Genomic DNA, 23597 nt, shown 5'->3' with positions numbered 1-23597 from the left:
GCTTGTACAGTCTAGTAATCCCTTTTTCATGTGTCCCCTCCCGTATTGTTAGTTCTAGGCCTACTGGGGGTCGTAACCAGCCCTTTTTACATCTGGGTGTGAGATCCAGTGACGCAATTGTATATATTTAAATCTGTGATTTTCGGTAATACCGAATCTTAGTTTGCATATTTCGAAGGTAAGTGGGGCCTCATCCTGATACATATCTTGTAGGGACACTGTCTGGTTCCCTCCAACCTTCCCAGAACGTTTTGTGAAGCCCAGGCGAAAAGTCTGGATTATGCACAATAGGGGATAGTGGGCCCAGGCCTTGTTTGACCCCCCTGCCACGGATAGCCTTATCCCAGCTGTGTAGTTTCATCTTTGTGCCCTCTAATAGGATACCTCCCCTCTCTCGAGCTTTTGGCTTTAGGTATGGTAGCATACCGAATAGGATGTCTGTCGCGGTCTGTTCTATTTCTCACCAACCCGGAAGGGTGTCTCTGCCCGCCCATTTCAGTGCTGGTGTCAGTTGAGCTGCTAAAACATATCTCCCTATATCTGGAACCCCCAGCCCCCAAGAAGGTGGGCCGCATCATGATCGTTTTTTGGATCCTTGGCTTCTTATTCCCCCAGATATATTTTAAACACCGCCTTCTGGGGTTCCTGAATCAGTTTTGGGGGGGGGGGGGATCACCACCGGGGTTGAGCTTTACTACATACAGTAATTTGGGTAGCAAGGTAATTTTTATCGCCGCTATCCTAGCAAACCATGATAATTCCTGAGCGTCCCATCTCTGCAAGTCTTCCTGCAGGTGCTTCCATAGAGGTGTAATGTTTGCCTTGAGCAGGTTCTTTACGGATCTAGTGATATGGATTCCTAAATATTCCAGGGACTGCTTTCCCACGTTAGGGGATAACTTTCCTTCAGGCGTGCTATGTCCCCGCTACCTTCGGTTATGTTCAGCGCTTTGGATTTTGAGTAGTTTATTGTGAACCCTGATGTCTTTTCGAACTTCTGCAATTCTTTAATTATTCTGGGTAATGTGTGAATTGAGTCTGCCATGTAGAGCATGATGATATCTGCAAGTAGGGCTATCTTGTTTTGGATCTCCCCAGTTCGCACCCCTCTAATTCCCGGGTCTTCCCTAATTCTGTAGGCAAATGGCTCCATTGCCATGGCGAATATGAGCGGGGAGAGACGGCACCCCTGCCGAGTACCTCTCCGGATATTGATTCTTTCTGAGGTGTAGCCGTTCACCATTAGATGCGTAGATGGATGCTGGTAATTTGCCAAAACCATCTTGGTGAATGTCGGCCCACAGCCAAAACCCTCCAGTACCAATCTTAAGTACCCCCAGTCTATGCTGTCGAATGCCGTGTGGTGTCTAGCGCGGCAATAGAGATTTTCTGGGCCCCCCTGGCCTCCAATTTATGATGTCAATTACGCGCATGATGTTATACTGAGTGTGTCTCGCCCTTACGAAGCCTGCATGGTCTGCGTGTATTATCTCGGGCAGTACTGTCGCCAACCGATTCGCCAGTATTTTTGCATATAGTTTTGCGTCTGTATTGACAAGAGCTATGGGGTGGTAACTGGAGCATTCTACTGGGTCTTTCCCAGGCTTTAGGGGTAATATCATGGTCGAGTGTCCCATGTCCTTTGAAACAGCTCCCCTATCCCTGATTAGGTTGAAAAGGCGAGTAAGGGGGAGGTTGCCAACTGTGTCTGGAACATTTTGTAGAACCCATTTCCTAAGCCATCTGGGCCAGGTGCCTTTCACCTGGGTAGCGCTGCTATCGCATCGCGTCGCATTACTCACTTCCTGTGTTGTGATAAGGGCCCCCAATTTTTCTTTTTGATGTTGCGATATCTGTGGCCGTTTTATGGCCGACAAATAGGACACTTGTTCTGCTGCATTCAGGTTCTCAGCAGTTTTTTGTGAAAGTGGACCATCGTTTCTAGTTTCTCGTCTCCCGTTTGCAGTTCCCCACTACTATTTCTTAACCGGGTAATATGATTGCGTGCCTTCTGTTTGCGTAATTTAGCTGCCAAGAATTTGCTCGCTTTCCCCCTCTGTATGTAATATGATTGTTTAGTGTTTAGCAGTATTTGCGCTGTTCTATCTGCCATATGGTTTTCTAGTTTGGCTCTGGCCTTTTTAAGGTCCCGCCAGGCTCTGGGCGTCTGACGGGTCTTATGGAGCTTTTCAGCATTTCCTACCTCTTCTAATTTATGCGTTATAAGGGCTTTCCCCCTGTAGTATTGCGTTGCTTGTGCTATAAATTCCCCTCCGATTACTGCTTTCCCCGCGTCCCACACCACCCTCCAGTCCATCTCCCCATTATCATTTTTCCAGGAAATTTCTTATGACTTCTTCCATGTGTGCCCTAAGTGCTATATCCCTCAGTATTGTTTCATTTAGCCTCCATTGTGGTCGGGGGTCTATTCATTATCCTCTGCAGTTCTATGCAGGTCACCACTGGGGCATGATCTGAGAGATATTGAACCCCAATTTCTATTTTCTTGACATAGGGGATTAAAGTAGAGGACACCGGGTTCATGTCAATTCTAGAGTAACCCCTGTGTACCGCTGAGTAATGTGTGTATTCCTGGATTTCCGGGTGGAAAAACCGCCACGTTTCTATCACCTCCAAGTCTCTGAAAAGTTTTCCCAGGGCCTGTCTGTTTCGCTGGTCTGCAGCCGACGGGGGGAGTGTTATCTATTTTTGGGTCCATCACACAGTTAGTCTCCTCCTTTTATCACTCTGCCCTCACACCACCTCCCACCTTCTGGAGTATTTTGGGAATATACCGGTCCTGTTTTTCATTGGGGACATATACTGCTACAATTGTATACATTTGGCCATTGACGGTACCCTTCACACCCAAGTATCTACCTTCCTGATCCTTCATTATGTGCTGTTTGTGGAAGCCGAAGTCTCTGCTGCACAGGATTGCCACCCCTTTTGTTTTTGTCTGGCTTGAGGCGAAAAACTGAAGAGGATATGTTCTACTATGCATTCTTTTCTCATCCTGCTGGAGCAAGTGTGTCTCCTGTAGGATCGCTATTTTCGTTTGCATAGCTTCCAGTCTGCCTAGGATCGATCGTCTTTTAGCTGGGGAGTTTAGCCCCTAGACATTAATCGAGACAATGTTCACTTCTTCCATTCCTCCCTAGGTGAAGATTCTCTGCATATTGGACCCCATATTCTGCTACTGTACTTTTCTCTGTCTGTTTATTTCTGTTATTACACATTTGTGGATGTGGCTCACCTTTATTCATTGTTTTTGGGTTCCTTGCTTTTCTATCCTTCGTTCCCTTTCCCACCCCCTTCCCTTTCCCCGATCCTGGGAGTATGAGGCCTGGGCTCCTGACGGGCCCCCGCTAGACAAAACGGGCTTAAGGCCTCTAAATTCCCCCCAGTTCACCATAGTCGGGAGTTGTATTACCTCATCCTGCTTCCAAGATTAGTGACCTCCTACCTCCGTGCAGGCGCTTCGGAGCAGTTTTGCGGTCTTCTCACATTTAGGTAGCACTTTACGCATTGTCCGTGTGATGGGCTGCGTTCGGATCCGGTGGGCCTCTCAGTTCACAGACCTGAGTCGTTTGAGAGCTTCCGGTTCTTCCTGTCCTCCCCCATCTCTGATTTCTTCCGGTTGACCATTCCCATGGTCTGCTGGGCGGGCCAGTCAGATTAGGGCGCGGGTGCCTCCGGTTGCTCGTCCTCCGAGTGCAGCAGAGCCAATCCTTCTGGGCAGTTCCCAATTCTCCCATTTTCCTTCCCATAAAAATGACAGGCCGAACGGGTGCGTCCATCTATATCTGATTTGATGTGCTTGAAGGGCTTTCGTGACAGGTTGCATTAGCCGTCTTTTATGGAGCGTGATCAGGGTGAGGTCCTGGTACAGCTGTATGCGGGACTCATTAATCGTAAGGTCTCCGCTTGTTCTTGCCGCACCTAGCACCTCCTCTTACAGACCATACAATGTCATCGCTAGCAGGACATCTCTGGGTCTCGACCCTGGTTCATTGCGCCCACTCGATGTATTATGTCGAAGCCGATTGTTTCAGGTTGGGCATCTGCTAGCTGGCTGCTAAAGCAGAGTTGCATCGTGTCTCTTAGATCCTTGTCCTGTACCGATTCTGCCAGGCCCTTGACCCTAATATTGGATCTTCTTGAGCGGTTTTCCAGATCCTCCGCCTGGAGCTCCAAGTTGTTTGTCGCGGTCGCCAACTGGTCTAGTAGCAAGCTGTTTTGATTAGTCTCCTCCGTAATATTCGAGAGGCCACTTTCAACTATGTCCACTCTCTCTCCTATCTCCGCCATTTCTTTATTGACCTCCTGGAGGGACGATTTCAGGTCCTCCCTTAGTTGTTCCATTTGACTATGGAAGGCTTTAGTCATTTTGGCCTCCATACCTTTTAAGCAGTTCAAAAGTTCATGTTTGTCGGTTGCCATTATGCTGGTTGGGGAGGTCCTTTGTTTCAGTAGACGACCCCGGTGGAGGGGATGGCGAATCTGCGTGTTTGGCGCCTTTGCCGCCAGCACTTCTCTATCTGTCCTTCCTGGGGTCTCGCTGGGGTCAGTGCTCTTGATGGGCCCGTTTTGGGTTTGGTGCCTGGCATCTGAATCGATCTGGCTACTGTCGGCTGGTATTATGCCTGGAGCAGTATGTATGTTGCTATTGTGGCCAATGCCCTTTTTGTTTTGACTTGATTACTTGGGCTGTTATGTCCGTCGCAGATCTTGGGCCTGGTCCACCATTTAGGGTGGGCTCTTCACTCCTCAAGCCAGTATGAGAAGCGGGATCTCCTGTGCTTCTTTGGGTTAGAAGTGGCTGTCCGGCGGCTGGGCTGATGGTGTATCTTAATCTTTGGGGACCCCTTAAATAGTCTGTGCGTACCTTGCGGTGTGGCCCCTTCAGCATACTGTGCGGGAGGCTCAACCCCGTGTCTCCGCTGGTGTTCCCGTGCCAGAGTTCTCGCCATTGGGGGGCACCCCAGCGTATATCTCGGGCTCGCCTCTCCCTTCCCACTCCGACCAGTATAGCGCCACTTCTGGCTCAGTCTCACCGTGCTGTTACATGAGCAGGAAGGAGGGGGGGGCTGGAGGCTCCCACTGCTATGTCTCCGCGCCTTTCTCTTCTCGTGGGCCGTCACCCCCTTGTGCCTTGCTTAAAGTATGTTTTCCGGGCCTGCACCGCTATTCCTCTGGTATGCGAGCGGGCCCGCACATGGACCGGTCTCCCCACGGAGCCCGAATACAACTTGGCTCCCTGGATTTTGCGGGATTGGCACCCCCGCTATTGCGCCGCTTGAATTGGCCCAGATCCAGCCTCCAACGCCTCGCCGCTCCCCTGGGTGAGCGTCCGATTCCCCCGGATGGGCCTCAGGAGTTCCTCACCAGCCTGGGGGGGCCCCAGGCTGCCACCGTCCGGGGACCGGCCCGACCACAGACCGCCGGACGTGCCCGGCGTCAGTTCCCTGCTCTTCTGTGGGGGGGGGGGGTCCAGACCCCTGCAGCGTTACACCTCAATCCTCCTCTGCCACTCAGCCCCTCAGCACACGGGGCTCTCCCTCATTGCCTGTCTGCTCCCCCATCTGTCCGCACCACTACTTCTCCCTTGGGCACTCGCCCCGCTGGCCGCTGCTGCTGATACCTTGGTTGCGGGAGCAGCCGGTGTTCCGCGGGCTCTCTCGTACTGCCGTACTGCGCTGTTGGGTGGGGGATCCTCCGTCGCGGACTGTCTCTCTTGTCCCCGGGTGTGTCCCCCGTCGGGGCTCAGGTCTCTGTGTCCTGGGGGCAGGGACGATACCACCGATCGTCCACGGATGTGCGTTATCTGTTGCCGGCTGTTGCTGCACCGGGCCCCCGCGCTTCCTCCCGAGGCCTCCAGCGGGGTATGTCCTCCCCCACTGCTGGATGCGCACCTGATTGCTGTGGGCGCCACCACACGCACCGGACCACTTCCTCAGACCGGCACCGCACGGATGTTCAATCCGAGTCTTGTTGTGCTTTCCCGCTGCTTATTTTGGCTTAACTGTGAACTTTAATGCGCTGCGATGTTCGCCTTTTAGTTTGCCTGCACGGAGGACTCAAGGAGTGCGTCCTCACGGTCCGGCGGCCATCTTGGAATCTCGGCACCAAGTTTTTTACTAACATTTTGTAGTTTTTTATAAAAAGTATCATTTAGTTGACTTTGACTAGCAGATTTTTTGTTTTTTTTTCCCTTAAATTGTTGGCATAGATCTTTACAGCAGGACAGTCATGGAGAACATTGTAACACATGCCATCCTACCTTGTTTCCTATTGGTCCCATGCAGTAGAGCTGGAAGCACATTAGTAATTGCCCTCAATGTCTTCTGTTGGTGGCTGTGTGAGGGTGCATACAATGACATTTTCCATTAAAAGATTATTTGCAATTAAAATGCCTTGTATTGCATTTATTAAAGGGTGCTTGCTCCCTGGCCGGACTTAAGATGTACAACTAAATATTTTGTTTACTCTACAGATTCTTGTGGTGATCGAGCCTCTGCTTATTGATGAAGATTACTATGCCAGAGTGGAGGGCAGGGAAATCATTTCTAACTTGGCTAAGGTACATTTCTTTTCAATTATTTGGTGATTGAACAAAATTACATGTTGTACAAGGAAAGTATAACTGCCTTTGAATTCTTCCAGTCATTTCTGAGACGCGCACTGTAAGAAATTGCCGTCTGGAAAGGGTGTGAAAGCCCTGGCTTTTTAAATTGTTATTAATAAAAATGATGCCGGTAATTCCATCTCTCTAAGGGTAATCGACTGATCAGATTCCTCTTTCATAAACTCCATGCCAAATTCATATTGGAGATGTGTCCTGCTTCATCAGTATCCCGATTTGCAGCGCCTGCTCTACAAGTGCCACACAGCGCAGGGTCACAGATCAGTTACCCATTTGACAGCTGTAGAGGCAGACAAGCTTTTGCAGTACAGACGCTGCATTTAAGATCTGCCCATCCTGTACCAAAACTATGATCATAAGTAGCCCATGATGGTGGCAGGGTAAAATCTAAAATAAAGTTATGCTTGAGTTGAGCCATGGTGCTGGGTTTTAGGACAGTTTTTCTGAAGCCCAAGTAAAACCATTCAACTGAGGCAGTACAAGACTCCCCTCTTAGTATAAGGCTGTACCACCGGAGTTGGTTGGTAGCGTAGACAGAGCAGCCAGGCTTACCTTAGGAGTGAGAGAGGGCTGTAGAATCAGTACGAATTAAATTGTAATACAAATGGTCCAAAGAAACACTGTGTGCATTGTAAAAAATAAATGATTTATTTAAATACAAGTAGGCCCAGATAAATCTAGGGGTAAATTAAATACGATCACAAATGTAATCGCAATTATAAAAACACAACACTATGCCTGAAGGTGCACAGACCAAAGCATAAACCTTATTTGCAACACCTAACAGTAGTTCTAGGGGAGTCAAACCTTTTCATACAGATTTAGTATAGGTCACACCTATTCTTGGGGAGTGAACACCGATGTTACTTTAAGATTACTTTCAGGAATTAAAGGCTAGTAGACGTTACCAGTTGTACCGTGACGCTTGACAACAAATCACATAAACAGTCAACTGGGCAGTATACCTTTTGTGAATAGTGGAACTCTTATTCTAGGTACGTTAAAAAAACAAACTACTTTTGTGATAACCCACAGTTATACTAGGTGAGTAAAACCTAAGGATGCAATATTCAATTACAGGTGCTTTTGAGATCAGTGAAAAACTGATTGAGGTAAACAGCAACTCTTGTCAATTATTTTTGGGATGCACGCAGCTAACTCGAGGTAAGTAAAACCCATATACTTTTTCTAGGAGCTATCAGCAACTTGGGGCAGACCTAAAACTCTTTTTGTGTCTGTCTAAAACAGCACAGGGAAAGCAAAACCCAGTGTTACAATTTATGAATGACTCAGTTATAGGTAGGTAAATTCTAATGCAGACCTTTTCTGGACAGATTAACAGCAAGTCAGGGGAAGCAAGACCCAGTTGGGGAACACTCCTACCATTATCCTAACGAATAATAAAGTGAAAACAGCGCTACTTTTGGCAATCAAATCACAGGTGAGTAATATACCCTTTCGAATAGATTGTGTCCTCCCACGTAGTCCTTATCTTTGATAAATCCACTTCCAGTTTGCTGACCTGGAAAAAATGTTCACAGTAGAGGGTGCTGCGCGTCGACCTCCGTCGACTCAGTGTCACTCAAAGGCCTCCATATCGGCGCAGATGTCACCGTAGGTATAAATAGTCTTGCGCAGCATTCGTTGCTCAGTTCCGTTTTTCTGCGCTTCGTAAACCTCGGGGGACGCAACGCTCTGTTCTTCTACTCTTAAAAAATCTCAATATCCTACGGTGGCATCTTCGTCCGAAACATCGACGCCACTATCCGGCTTCCAAAAATGTCGTTTGTGGTAAAAAGATGTTAACGGATCTGTTTGTGGTGCCTGGTGCTCTGATCCCAGTGTTTGGAATGTGAGGACTGCATGTCTATGACTTCGAAAGCCTTGAAGGAACGTAAGGGGATGTTGGAAAGAGGTAAGGCAGTTAAATCTTCTACCCCTTCAAAATTGTCCTCGGCTGAGTCGAGACATTCGTCTCCTCACCATCGAAAGAAACATTCCTGATCGAGATTTCGGAGCGGTTCCCACCACTCTTCGAGATCAAGACACTCTAAGAAGAGGAGTCATAGATCTCCCTCCTCTTCATCCTCAAATTTCCCAGAAAGGGTCACCTGCCCCACTAAACGCAGCTCTCCAGCTAAGTGGGAAGAATTTTGTTAAAAGAAATTGCTTAGGTTCTTCGAGAACGCGGCCTTGACCCCCTCGGAGATGCCTAGAGGTGATACCCCGGGTGAAAGACCCGAAAAACAAAAACGCTGTGAGTCGTCGAACCCGAACAAAAACCCTAGTGTCATGAACCCCTGAGTAAGGACAAAAATTCATCGAATAAAGCTGCATCATCGACTCCATCATCTAAGGTACCTTCGACACACATGTCGTCGACATCGTCATCGACCCCGATGAAGGATACGTCCTCCAAGCCTCAAACATCAACTGCGCCGCCGGCACCAGAGGTGTCGAAGGTCCCGCCCAAGGTGACGAGAATGGCGGCGACAATATCGACGATAAAGAGTAGGATTCCCGTCCTCATGAAAACATAGAGGCCCTTTCTTAGTTTTTTGGGACCATTTGCGGGTTTGTCGACACCTATAACGTCTACATCGACAACCACAACTTTTTCCCAAGCAGTATCCACTAATTTGGCTCCTTCTCTTGAAATGGGTTTTACCCCTTATCCAAGATCTGACTATTTCAGAGCTTTATCGTCTATATATGAATCTGACAATGAGACCTTTTGGGTTACAAAGCACAGTACCCATTCCAGAGGAACTAATTTCTGAGGAGAATAGATTGAGAGATCTACAAGAAGCTTAACAAGATGTAATTGGGATAGAAACCTCTCCAGAGGCAGAATTTGCCAGACCAGAACCTGCAGAAATGCCTTACAGAGCCCTTATGGCAAGAATTATGCAATTTATAGGGTGGACAACACCTGCACCCGCTTTCCAGCAAGATGATCTTACCGACATCTTAGATAAAGGGCCTCAGGAACACCCTATAGTCCCTTTTCATGCTGCATTGCAGAGAAAAACAGATGCAAATTGGGAGATACCTGAAGTTATCCCTGCAGTAAATAAAAAGCTCTCTGCGAAGTAGAGTGTCCGCCTCAGACCCTGAATATTTTAGTACGCACCCAACTCCAGAGAGTTTAGTAGTGCAGGCAGCGACGTCGTCCAATAGTAAGTCTGCATACCCCACAAGACAGACGACAAAAGATTTGATGCCATGTCTAAAGACTTTTCAGCATGCTGTATGGCACTAAAGTTTATTAATGCCACTTGCACGTTAGCTAGATTCAGCCACACCTTTTGGGAGTGTGCTTCATCAGCGGCTGACTGTCTCCCAGAAGGGGAGGAACGAGACGCATTCTTGATCAAGGATGGGGAAGGGTGTGATGTGTGAGTCCCTCCAAACAGGTATCGACTCTGCTGACAGCATCAGCAGAGCCATGGTGGCGAGTACCACAATCCGCAGATTTGTGTGGTTACGGAAGTCTGGTTTTGCTTCTGATGTGCAAGCCAGGCTTCTGAATATGCCCTTTGACGGCACCTCTCTATTTGGCAAAAAGGCTGATGACCGCCTGAAGAAATTGCAAACTTCAAAGGCGGCAGAAAAATCACTCTGGCTGCAATCCATCAAACTCCAAATCACCCCACAGGTACGTCCTGAAAGGGGAAGCCCTTTTGTTTTTACTCCACATTCAGAAAAGGCAGAGGGCAGCCAGCTCAAAGGGGCCAGAGACGATTCACCCGTGGTAGACGGGTCAAAGGTACCAAACCCGCATCAGCAGGTGCTTCTTTACCCTCAGCATCTTCGTCAGCCGCTTCTAAACCCCTCTGAGGTCTCCCCACACAACACCAGTAGGAGGCAGTTTAACTCAACATCTGACAGAATGGCAGGCTATTACGTCAGATGCTTGGGCATTGTAAACAGTTGCCCAAGGTTACTGCCTTCCTTACCTACACACTCCTCAGTCATCCACCAGGGAACAACTCTTTGAAGCTTCCAAACCCCCTCCTTATGCAGGAGATTTCAGACCTGCTAGAAAAAGGTGCCATAGAACCGGTACCTGTAGCGGAGAGGACCAAGGGTTGGTATTCCTCTATTTTTTTTTAATACCGAAGGACGACGGAGGATTGAGACCCATCTTGGACTTGCGAGAATTCCTCAGGAAAGACAAGTTCAAGATGGTAACCCTTTCTCAGATCCTTCAGGCCCTCCAGCTTTATGACTGGTTGGTATCTCCAGACCTTCAGGATGCTTACTTTCATGTGCCAATCCATCACAAGCAAAGGAGAAGGACTCATTCATTATCAATTTCAATTTCTGCCATTTGGGCTGACCTCCGCCGCGAGGGTCTTCACCAAACTAATGTCGGTGGTGGCTGCAAGTCTAAGGAGGGAAGGGTTTCATGTCTACCCCTACCTGGACGACTGGTTGATCAGAGCAGTGTCCCCGGAACAAGCTCTGATCCATCTAGATTATGTTTGCCGCTTCCTCCACAAGCTGGGCTTCTCGCTCAACTTGAAGTCCCAGATGATGCCATCACAGAGACTCCATTTCATTGGAGCAGTTTTGGACACATCCCTGGGAAAAGCCTTGCCACCAAAGGTGAGGGCTCAAGATATTCTACAGATGGTCATCAAGTTTCAAAATGCTCAGCGTCTACCAGCCTTTGACATTTTGAGGTTGCTCGGCCTCATGGCATCCTGCATTTTTCTAGTGCCAGAGGCTCTCCTGAGAATGAGATCACTCCAGTGGGCGCTTAGGACCCAGTGGTCATAATACTCAGGAAAGATGTCAGATCTCCTATTAATCCCAGACAGAGTAGCTCGAGACCTTCAGTGGTGGGCCGGCTGGGAGAACATCTTGAAAGGAGAACAGTTTTGGCATCCATGGCTGGAGTTAAGTCACAGACGCTTCACTCACGGGGTGGGGAGCCCATGCCAGCGACTTGACCATCAGCGATCGTCGTCTCCATCAGAGTCCAGACTACACATCAACCTATTAGAGCTGAGAGCGATGAGACTAGCGCTAAATGCTTTCCTGCCATCAGTACAGGGAAAGAATGTCCTGATAATGACTGACAACACAGTGGCCATGCATTACCTCAACAAAAGAGGAGGCGTAGAGATCCTATGGTGGGCTTGCAAGGATAATATCCTCAACAATGAACCTTTTTGGCAACCATGGACGTAGATAACTGTAGTGACGGACGCCTCACTCACGGGGTGGGAAGCCCACATCAACGATCTGACAATCAGCAGTCGTTGGTCTCCATTGGAGTCCAAACTACACATCAACCTTTCAGAACTGATGGCAATAAGACTAGCGCTGAAGGCATTTCTGCCCTCTGTACAGGGAAAGACTGTCCTAATAATGACGGACAACACAGTGGCCATGTACTACCTGAGCAAAAGAGGAGGCGTAGGATCACTCCCACTGTGCAGAGAGGCGATGCAGCTCTGGTTCTGGGTATATCCAGAAGGAATCTCTCTATCGGCAGTTCACCTAGCCGGAGAGAAGAACTCGACGGCGGACGCTTTGAGCAGGCAGAACAGTCTCCCATGAGTGGGAACTAGCTCAGGAAGTCCTTCAAGAGATCTTTGGCCTTTGGGAAACCCCTCCAGTGGATCTGTTCACCACCAGTATCAACCGGAAGTGTGATCAGTATTGCTCAAGGGCATTTCTCCCGAGAGGAGCACTAGGTGACGCGTTCGTGGGGGACTAGGAGTTTCAACTTCAGAAAGCTTTTCCACCAAGCCCCGTCATTCCTCAAATGATCTGGAGGTTGAGGAGATTCCGGACACCCATGATCCTAGTTGCCCCCGGATTGGGCCAGAACGTGTCCTCTGATTCGTCTTCCGCAAAGAGAGGATCTTCTCTCTCAGAAGGGAGGTCGGGTTCTCCATCCGGATATCAGGACCCTCAACCTTCACGCTTGGTTTCTGAAAGGTTGAGATACAAGGATTGGGACCTCCCGGATGATGTAATGAAGGTGTTGCTTTCAGCCAGAAGGCCAGCAACAAAATCTTTATACTGCTGCCGTTGGAACAAATTTTGCAGTTGGTGTAGAGAAAAGAATATTGAACCATTTTCATGTAGTACACCAATGGTGTTCTCTTTTTTGCTGTATTTGGCAAATTCAGGTCTTCAAGTTGGCACAATGGAGGGTTACCTCGCAGCGCTGTCAATCTTCAAGCGCACTGAGGAGGAGCCTTCATACTTCAAATTGCCCATAGTGATTCAATTTATGAAAGGGTTAACTAATATTTCCCCCCCAACTCCTTTTCAAGTTCCACTGTGGGACCTAAACCTAGTCTTGAAATTTCTACTGGGTACTCCATTCGAACCCCTTCATTCCTGTCCATTAAGGTTTCTCGCTCTTAAAACAGTCTTTTCTTTCTAGTGGCTTTAACTTCTGCCAGAAGAGTGAGCGAATTACAAGCTTTGTCTTGCAAACCTCCACACACTATCTTTCACAAAGATAAGGTAGTTCTCCAAGTGAAGCCGAATTTTCTCCCAAAGGTGGTCTCAGAATTCCACATCGCACCAAAAATAACCTTACCCTCGTTTTAACCTCCTCCCCATCCAGGGTAAGGGGAAGAGACATTGCACAGGCTGGATCCAAGGCGTTGAGTTTTTACATTCGCAGACTTGCAAGGATAAGGCAAGCAGACCAATTGTTGGCACAAGTTAGGTTTACCTATTACAAAACAGATCCAGTCAAGATGGATTATATTAACTATTATAGAGTGCTATAAATTGGCAGGAAAAGAGCCCCCTCAACACCTCGGGGCTCAATCAACCAGGGGTATCACAGCCTCTTCAGCGCTCCAAAGAGGAGTTCCAATTAAGGACATCTGTGCGGCTGCCACATGGTCGTCCGCACATACTTTCACTAAATTCTACAGTCTTGATGTCGCCTCTAGCCAGGAGACAAGATTTGGAAAAGCTGTGTTGCACTCTGCATCTTTAAAAGTAAACATTTCGTTTTACTCCTGCCTCCTCTAAACACTGCTGCTTTGGGAGTCTATCAAAGACAAGGAGTATGTGGAAGGACACAAGCCATTTGAACAAGTTACTTACCAACTGTAACGTTCTTTCGACTGAATGTTTCTCCCACATATTCCTCATCGCCCCTCCCATCCTTCCCCGCAGTAAAACTTCCCTTGTAGTTGCAGCCTACGCTCCTTCAAGGTTATTAACCATTTCATACAAGGAAAAAACAGCACCTCCCAAATGGAACTGAGCAACGGACCCTGCGCGAGACCATTTATACCTATGGTGACGTCAGCGCCGATACGGAGGCCTTCGAGGGACATAGTCTCAAGGGACATCAACGCGCAGCGCCCTCTACTGTGAAAAATGTTTCCGAGGCCAGTAAGCTGGTAGTGGTTTAATCAAAGATGAGGAATACGTGGTAGGAACATCCAGTCGAAAGAATGTTACAGTTGGTAAGCGTTAAAATAGCAAAACGGTTTCTAAGATAGTGCAACACACATTCAAGGTAAGTAAAAACCTTTGAACTGTTCTCTCGCCTGAGTTTTAAAAAAAATATTCTGATTACCAACCAACTCTTTTACACGCAAGTAACTTTTAAACACTTATTCTCTTTCCTAGGCAAACGGCCCAATCCCTTAAAGGTCTTTCCCTTATTCTTGGAGCATGAGTGTTCAGTGGCAGAAGGGGGTCACTAGGGTCTAGTGTCCAACAGGCAGTGTTGGAATAAGTTCTAAAGTAGTGAATGTCTGAGTTCCTTAGGAAGACTGTTCAAACAGGTGAGTATTTTACTTAAGAGTTAGTTGAGGATCCAGTGGCTTCGCAGTAGACACCCTAGGAGGATTCTAGCAGTGGGACTGGGTGAACTGGGGTAGAGGCCTCACAATCACAGAAAACATCCCACAACTACACAGAAATCCCAAGAGACTTGTAAGTACATACCCAAGCCAACATAGTACCTCAGCATTGAAGATTTTGCAGCAGGACTACTTCAGAATCTGCAGCCAAATGGTATTGGGGCATTGTAGCCCTCCAAGGTCGCAGAACATTGTGGGATGGGTCAAAATGCAGGTGGTCTTGTGTCTAGTGGGGCTCACCAGGCTCTGGGCCGTCTTTTTGTTTCCTTGGGTCGATTGGAAGGAAAGGCTACAGCAGGCTCCTGTTACGCAGAAGGCTCTCCGATCGCTGGAAATCGTCTCAGACACTTTTCCTTCATCCTTTGTTTTCGGTTCCTGTGTTCGACTTGTTTTCAGTTTCTAGGTTTGGAGCATTTTTCAGGAACTACAGCACAACTTCTGCATTCTCTCTCTGCATTTTACAACCAGAGACTGTCTTGTAGTCCAATCAGGACAGCCAGCCCCCCCAATGGGATTTGGCCCCATTTAGGCAAGAAAGAAGACCAAGGGCTGTGGAGTTTTGGACTCCTTCCTTCCTTCCTGTCTTCACAGCCCGACTGGAGCTTGGGTGGGAAGTCTGCCAAAGATAAATATCACACAAAGGAATTCCCCACCCTCGGAAGGAAGGAAGGAAGAAAGGAAGAAAGGAAGGAAGGAAGGAGTCAATCTACCCTTGAGAACTGTTCTCTCAAGTTTAGGCAAAAGGAGAGCCCCTAGGGCAACCCAGCAACAACAGGCACTTACTGCCTAAAAGTTGTTCAAGAGGAGAACTTTAAAAAGACACGATGGAGAGTCTAAAAAAATGACACCCATTAAAAGATTAAACTATTCTGTGAGTGTGGAAAAAGGTTCCCACTCAAAAGGTATAAGGAAAGATAATCTACCAGTAAAGCGAAAAAGTTCTGGGGTTGATACCGGTCACTAAGATTTACCATTACTATGAAAATCTAACACACAACACTACTTATGATAATTGCAGCCACATTCAATATTGCACATCAGCTCCTGTGAGTGAACTCCAGCTGTGGAAGGTGATGTGTGTTTTGGCAGACTGAACCTGCCAAATGACAGTAACCTGAATATCCATGCCTCTTTGATGTTTGTGAAGGTAGGCAACGCCCAATGCCAGACAGCTCCCCCACAAGCAGCTGTCCTGGACGTGGCGTCAAAGGAGAACCCCCCCCCCTATTCAAAAGGGAGTAGCCACACACCAGGGTGCTGCATTTCTGAAGGCCTTAATTTATACATTTTGCATTTATTTCAGCGCACAACGCCCAGAGGCATCTAGGCGCTAGTTACAGAAAGTGCATTGTACATTCGAGAAGTGCAAGAGAACCTGTAATGGTTACAAACGGTGTGGTTGAATGTATACAAATGAGTGAAGCCTCACCTCATGGAATAGAGGCTACATCAAATGTACAGGTACATTTGAATGGCATCGGTTGTATAATAGGATTTGCATTGTTTATCTGCAGTACTGAGTCGTACACTCCAAATGCAACAGACATTTCTTTGTTTCATTTTTTATTGTTGCATTCTTCCTGATGCTTGTTAATCTGCTTAGAATCACATGCTGTGCATATGGTCCGACATCCAGTGGTAACTGCGGAGTACTGCATCTTGTCGTTCGAGGATCGAAAGGAGACGTTGGCATAGGCGTGTCTGTAACACTATCCCTAACGTTATGTGTAGTGTACCCAAAATCCCTCACGCGCCAAGGTCCCTCAGATTGTTTTTTTCCGCCCAGTTAACTGGTCGCCCTAATGCAGAGCTCTTACATAGAGATAGCGTTATTGTCATTATTATGGACTTTGTTGTTATTCCTGTTGAGTCACTTTGACTGTTGAATCCTGTGAAACAACGCCAAAGACTGCTGCAGACCTTTGACGTCTGTTTATCCCGGCGATGCTGCCGTCCACGTGGCCGGGCTTTCTGGCCGCCCTACACAGTAGGGAGAGTGGGGTCGGGGTGGACATATCCTTTACAAGTATGCCTTTCCTCTTTCACCCTCTCTGCTCCCTGGGTTTTGTCATCTCTCTAATTGTCTTTCGCTATGGAAAAGACACCATTTAGATTTTGTCCCTAATGCAGGGCCAAATATCCTTGGAAGGACGAGCACGCTCAGTGCAACAATTGTCTGCCCCTCGACCACAACGAAGAGAGCAGCGCGGCCTGTAGACTCCTGCGCACTAAGACGCTTAAGGTGCGCCGCTTAAAACAGTGGGCGGCCTACGGCATGTCGCAGGACGAATGTTCCCACCCCCCCACCAGAGACCACCCTCCCCACGCTGTTGCAAACGCCGAAAGTGATATGGGAACTAGCGATGACCAGGCCTCTGTGTTGGAAGCCATTGACCTAACTGCATACTGCTCTCGGTCTGCGACGCCCTTCCCTGACCCCACCAGGCCTGACGCAAGTCACGCAATGGGGAAAACACTGATGACAGGGGTGCACACGATCATAACACCAAACGCACAACCCAAGGTTCTGCTTCGGCTGGACTGTCGAAGTGTACCAAAGCACCAATGGAACCATCAATCTTCGACGGGATCCTCTGATCGGCATGATTGGCAGCCTTCCCCGCAACCGCAGTCGCAGCCTGCTGTTAGGGAGAATTCTCATAAATGTGCTAATTCCCTTCACCATAGAGACCCCCCGCAACTTTGCTGGATTTTGAGGACTTGATTTTTTTTCTTGGAAACAGTGTGAGCCTTTTCTCCCACTCATTCATGTATTTTGATGTGTTTTACACTGGTGTTCTTTGATTATGGAGTTTTAGATAACTCCATAGGCCTCATATTTTCATGTGTGTTACAAAGCACCCTCCGTGCAGTGACACAGGGATGTCTTTTAGACTTCTCAAATGTTTAAATACCTTCTCTGGGATAAACTACTGTTTCCCCGAGAATGTAAAGTGAAATTGACTTTACTTGTTTTTCCAAATTCCTAGACCCAGCACACCCCATCTTAAAATGGAGTTCTGCAGGGGGGTTACATAGTATCCCCTGTGTCAACACTCGTGTAGCAGTCAAATGCTACCCTTTCCTATTGAAATGGCTGGTGGCAGTGATTTTACAATGAACTACCATGATTTTTCCCGACCGTGAACACCGGTAGCTAAAAATTGCGGGAGCCATGTTTTTCAAGATGGAGCCTTAAGCCCCTTTGTTTAAACAGGTCCCGGCTTCTTTTTTTCACTGCTCCATTTTGGAAAGTTCCTTCTGGTGTTTGTCTCTGCGCGCCAAACCAGGTTTGGTCCCTTTGTTCGTATGCCTTTGGCGGGCTTCAGGAGTGAAGACCGCCTCTGGCGCCAGAGTGTCTGGGGTGGGCAGGAAGTGAGGGAGGTGCCCGAAACGCCCGGTGCTTACTCTCCTAGGAGACCCAAATGCACTCCGGCGTGATTGACTGGCTGACTGTCCAGCAAGGACAGCCACCATGCTGGGTGAGTGACAGTTAGGCTGGAATGAAAGAGAGAAAACTGTTTAAAAGGCTAGTCTCTTGGACTGGAAAGCAGAGTCGACCACTGGAACGAAAAAACCGAAGAGCTGGAAGAGGACGGCTGCTGCCACTCCTGGACCGTTGGTTTGCCCGGTGAAGCCCTGCTGCAGGTCCGAATTGCCATGGTCATCTTGACAGAGAAGCCCCTTCAAGGACGACCTCTCCCTTTTGAGTTGGTGGGACCAATTAACTCGTAAGCCACCTGGATACCATTCTCAAGGTTGGTTGGGATTAACCAGGGAGAGGGATACCAGCTTGTGTGCTTTAATCTACAGCTACTGAAACGGAAGTGACTCCATCTTGTTTGCTTTTATGACGATCCCGTGCAGGAGTCCCCAGACGTCCTCCCTCTTGTCCCCACGACTGAGGCTCTGGAACAATGAGATCTGCAGGACCTGCCAGGAACCAACGTCTTCAGCTGTATTTTGTTCTTCATACTAAGGTACTGTGCCAACCCGATTGAGAGAGCGCCACTCTCGCGGTGAAAGTTTGTGAAACTTTCCCAACTTGCAGGCCTAATCAGCTTGTGACCAGACACGATTCTTTTTTGCCCAAACTACTTCTGATAACTTTTGTAAAGACTTTAGCGCTTGATACCAGAACTGCTCTTTTCTATCCAGAACATTAGCCCATTGACTTTGGCCTGGCCAATTGACTTGAATTGAAATCTTCTGGTGAACGGAAACTATTTGCACTGCCTAGAAAGTATATGTGATCTATTCTACTTGCTTTGTCTCTTTTGCTCACTTCTAAGTAACTAAACTGCCATTTGGCTCCTATTTCAGGGAAGCTCAAACTGTCTCAATCTTTTGTATTGAAGTGTATTGGTATATAATAAGTTGTTTTCTTCTAGTGAAATGTTTTCTAAATGATTGTGTAATAAATTAATAAGTGTTTTGCCAAGAAACCTTCAGTAGAAGTGTTTACTTGAACCACTGTGCTTGAAAGTCCTCTGTGTAATTACTTGTACTGCACACATTCCCTTTTGAGATAGGCTTGGCTGCTCAGCTCGCTACCAGAAATTGTATGGTACAGACTTTGGCTAACAAATGTAGTCCTAATTGTCTGTAGTGGTCCCAGAGGGTACTGCATGCAATTGTGCTTAACACCTTATAAAAAAATAAGACCTACCAGTGCATAAATCGGAGGTGACGGCTGGCAAGATGGCGTCTGGAATCCACCTTCCTCGACTTAATCGAAGCTTCCGTCGACGTTCTCGAAGCCAGCGTCGATTACCTGGACACAGTTATCGAGGCCATCGTTGATGCCGGTGCCAAAATCGACAACTTTATCGAAGCCGAGATCGATGCCTGTCGAAAAAGTATACCAGCCACAGCCTAGACAAGACTTTTCAGATCGATGATTTCAGTTTTTGAGGAGCAATCCTCTGAAGAGGACGGACGTTTCTCCGGCTGGAGTTAAATTTGGGACTCGATGCCCCTGAAGAATTGGACCCCAATTCTAAAATGGCTGATTTATATGAATGCCTTCAAACAACCAGTGGCCTGGATACTTCCCCTGAGGTAGACCTTGATAGACCCGACCCGGCAGACCATGCTGACGCGGGGTACAGAAACTTAATGAATAGTTATTGAATTTATGGGATGGAATGCAAATTCCCCAATTATTGATCAAGATGACATGACGGACATCCTCAATGAAGGCCCTAAAAAGGACCCTGTCTTCCCTTTTCACAAGGCATTACAAAAAAAAAGGGTCATGGCCACATGGGGGAAACCCCAGATTCTGACCCAGCTATAAATAAAAAATGTTTAGATGTACAAGCCTTCCTCAACTGACCCTGAATACCTATCAAAACATCCATCGCCTGAGAGCTTAGTGGTGCAGGCGGCCACATCTACGAGACAGTTAGCCTACCCTTCGATTCCACCGGATATTGATATTTTATTTCTATCGTGTTCGTACACAAGTGTTTCAGAGCGCGGCAAGGGAGGGGAACAGGGGAGAACAAAACAGCGATCTTACTAGGCCCACTGACATTGAGAACGTGCAAGTGCATGGGGGAGGGGGAGAAGTGGAGGCGAAACAGATAAAGAACAATAAATAAATAATAAAGGCAACAAACCGTGGTAGTGCAGCCAGCAATTTGCAAGTGTTAGGTTTCAGGGTAGGCCTGATAAGTGCAGGATGAAAAGGGGGGCTGTATAGGTACAGATGCATATTCCAGTGCAAGGGGTGGCCCGGAGGCAGTGCGGGAGGGTTGCAAGGTGAGCAGGTACCTGGGCCCGGAGGACAGAGGGTGGCGAGGTGCACGGTGCCAAGAGAACAGATCAGCCGGGGAGAGGGGGAGCAAAGGCAGAAGAAGAGAAAGGTCTTGAGGTGCTTCCGGAACCGGAGATGGTTCTCCTAAAGTTTTAGAGTGGCAGGGAGGCTGTTCCAGAGGGAGGCTCCAGCCAAAGACAGATCTACCCCAGCTCGTTTCTTTGAAAAACAACTGACCCTGAGGGAGTTGGAGGTAGAGGAGCGAAGAGCTCGAGAGGATAGGGACGACAAAAGGCTTGATGCCTGGGCCCGTAAAGCTTTTTCTTCGGGCAGCATGGCCTTAAAATCCACGAATGTGACTTGCACTCTTGCCAGGTTCACATACACCCTGTGGATTGTATGACGGCAGTGGCTGAACACATCCCTGAGGGCAAGGAACGGGAAGGTTTTCTCGCAATTGTCAGAGATTGTAAGGAGGCTATGGGGGGGGGGGGGGGAAATGCTTCCAATCTGGGCTGGACACTGCTGATGGCATAAGCAGGTCCATGGCGTCCAGCACAGTCCTGCGCAGATTTGCATGGCTGAAGAAATCTGGTTTTGCACCGGATGTGCAATCCAGATTGCTCCATATGCTTTTTGACATCTTGAGGTTGTTTGGCAGCAAGGCAGACGAAAGTTTAGAAATGCTGCAGACCTCAAAAGCGGTGGCTAAATCACTTAGTGCCTCTATAAGACAACCTTAACAACACTCCTACTCAGGGTCATCTTCCTGCATGAGTCATCCCTTTTGATTCTACTGCTCATTTGGGAGCGGGAAGGGACAGGACAGTCAGAAAGGACAACAAAGAAAATTCCCTCGTGGTGGAAGAGAAAAGGCGTTGGATCAGCCCCAGCCGCAGCAACTGTCCCCTCAGCCACTGCTGCAGCAAAGCCACTCTAAAGCCTTAACCCACAAGACCCGGTGGTGGCAGGATCACTCAGTATCTGAACTAATGGCGGGACATTACTTCAGATGCCTGGTCACTGGAAACCGGTAGTCCTGGGTTACTGCCTTCCTTTTCGACAAAGGCCTCGGGATCATCCACCGGGAGCCAGCTCTGCCAAAATTCCAGACCCGCTCCTTGTGCAGGAGATTTTAACCCTGCTAGAGAAAGGTGCAATAGAACATGTACCTGTGGCGGAGAGGAACAAGGGTTGGAACTCCCCTTACTTTCTCATCCCAAAGGATGGAGGATTGAGATCCATCTTGGACTTAAAACAACTGAACAAGTTCCTCAGGAAGGATAAGTTCAAGATGATAACCCTTTCTCAGATCCTTCAGGCTCTTCAACTCCAAGACTGGTTGGTATCATTGGACCTTCAGGATGCTTACTTTCATGTGCTGATCCACTCAAGCACAGGAAGTACCGGAGGTTTGAGATTGGCAATTCTCACTATCAGTTTCGAGTTCTGCCATTCGGGTTGACCTCCACCCCGACCGTTTTCAGCAAGCTGATGGCGGTAGTGGCAGCGAGTCTCGGGAGAGGGGGGGGGATTCACTTCTACCCTTATCTGGACGACTGGTTAATCAGGGTGAGTTCACCTTACCGAGTCCAAGAACATCTGACCATGACCTGCCACTGCTTACAGACTGGGCTTTTCCCTCAATTTCAAGAAGTCACAAATGATACCACTCCAAAAGCTCTAATGCATCGGAGTAATACTGGATCGGTCCTCGGGCAAAGCCTTGCCTCCCGAGGAGAGAACTCACCACGTTCTGCAGATGGTAACAAAGTTCCAGAATACCCAGCATCTACTGGCCTTCGATTTCCTCCGGTTGCTCGCTCTCATGGCATCCTGCATTTTTCTGGTGCCATAGGCCAGATTGAGGATGAGATCCCTTCAAAGGGCCCTCGGAACTCAATGGGCCCAATTTTCAGGGAATATGTCAGATCTTCTGCAGGTTCCGGCCAGAGTGGCTCAAGATTTACTATGGTGGGCTTGCAAGGACAATATCCTCAAAGGGGAATCTTTTTGGCAACCATGGCTGGAGATGACAGTAGTGACGGACGCCTCACTGACGGGGTAGGGAGCCCACGCCAACGATCTGAGAATCAGCCGTCTTTGGTCTCCATTGGAGTCCAAACTACACATCAACCTTTTGGAGCTGTGGGCAATCGGACTAGCTCTGAAAGCCTTTCTGCCCTCTATACTACCTCAACAAGGGAGGAGACATAGGATCACTACCACTGTGCAGAGAAGCAATGCAGCTCTGGTTCTGGGCAATACAAGAAGGAATCTGTCGGCAGTTCACCTAGCTGGAGAGCAGAACACGGCAGCGGATGCTCTGAGCAGGCAGAGCAGTGTCCCACAAGTGGGAACTAGCTCAGGAAGTCCTTCAAGAGATCTTCACCCTTTGGGGAAGCCCTCTAGTGGATCTGTTCACGATCAAGGTCAACCGGAAGTGCGATCAGTACTGCTCAAGGGAATTTCCCCCAAGAGGAGCTCTAGGAAACGCGTTCATGGTGGACTGGGAATTTCCACTTCTGTACGAGTTTTCTCCAGTCACGGTGATTCCTCAAGTAATCGGGAGGTTGAGAAAGTTCAGGAAAACCATGATCCGGATTGGCCTAGATTGGGCCAGGAGAACGTGGTACCCAGACCTTCTAGACATGTCCATCTGCCTTCCAATAGGTGTTCCGCAAATGGAGGATCTCCTCTCGCAAGAGGAAGGTCTTGTTCTCCATCCAGAGGTCAAAACACTCAGCCTTCACTCTTGGCCTCTGAAAGGCTGAGATATAAGGTTTGGGACCTCCCGGACGATGTAATGGAGATTTTGCTTTCGGCCAGAAGACCTGCAACAAAGTCCTTGTACCTGTGTTGTTGGAACAAGTTCAGTAACTGGTGCAGGAACAAGAATGTGGATCAATTCCTATGTAATACTCCTCTGTTAGTCTCTTCCCTGTTACACTTGGCCAATTTGGGGCTCCAAGTTGGCACTATAAAAGTATACTTAGAAGCGCTATCTAGTTTCAAGCAATCCTCAGAAGAGGTATCCTATTTTAAAATGCCCTTAGTTATTCAATTCCTGAAAGGGCTGACAAATGTGCATCCTCCAACACCTTTTCAGGTATCCTTCTGGGATCTAAATTTAGTCCTAAAGTTTCTCACATGTATCCCTTTTGAATCATTACATTCTTGCCTGTTAAGGCTTCTTACTTTGAAAACAATTCTGCTAGTGGCAATTGCATCAGCCTGCAGGGTGAGTGAGTTGCAGGCGCTCTCTTGTAAGCCTCCTGGCACCATTTTCCATAAGGACAGAGTCAAACCTTCTTTCTTATCAAAAATGGTC

General features: G+C 48.0%; 1 protein-coding gene across 2 annotated transcripts in view; it reads left to right on the top strand.

Moving 5' to 3' along the window:
* Positions 1–23597, top strand: part of SF3B1 (splicing factor 3b subunit 1) — a 493451-nt gene that overhangs the window by 162179 nt on the left and 307675 nt on the right. For both annotated transcript variants that reach the window (XM_069615730.1, XM_069615731.1), the window contains one exon: positions 6497–6583. In XM_069615730.1, coding sequence (XP_069471831.1) covers positions 6497–6583 — 87 coding nt within the window. The remainder of the gene's footprint in view (positions 1–6496; positions 6584–23597) is intronic.

This window comes from Ambystoma mexicanum, chromosome 9, assembly GCF_040938575.1.
Source record: "Ambystoma mexicanum isolate Mex_15411 chromosome 9, UKY_AmexF1_1, whole genome shotgun sequence".
NCBI classification, from domain to species: Eukaryota; Metazoa; Chordata; class Amphibia; order Caudata; family Ambystomatidae; genus Ambystoma; species Ambystoma mexicanum.
This window is presented reverse-complemented; position numbering and strand designations above follow the sequence as displayed.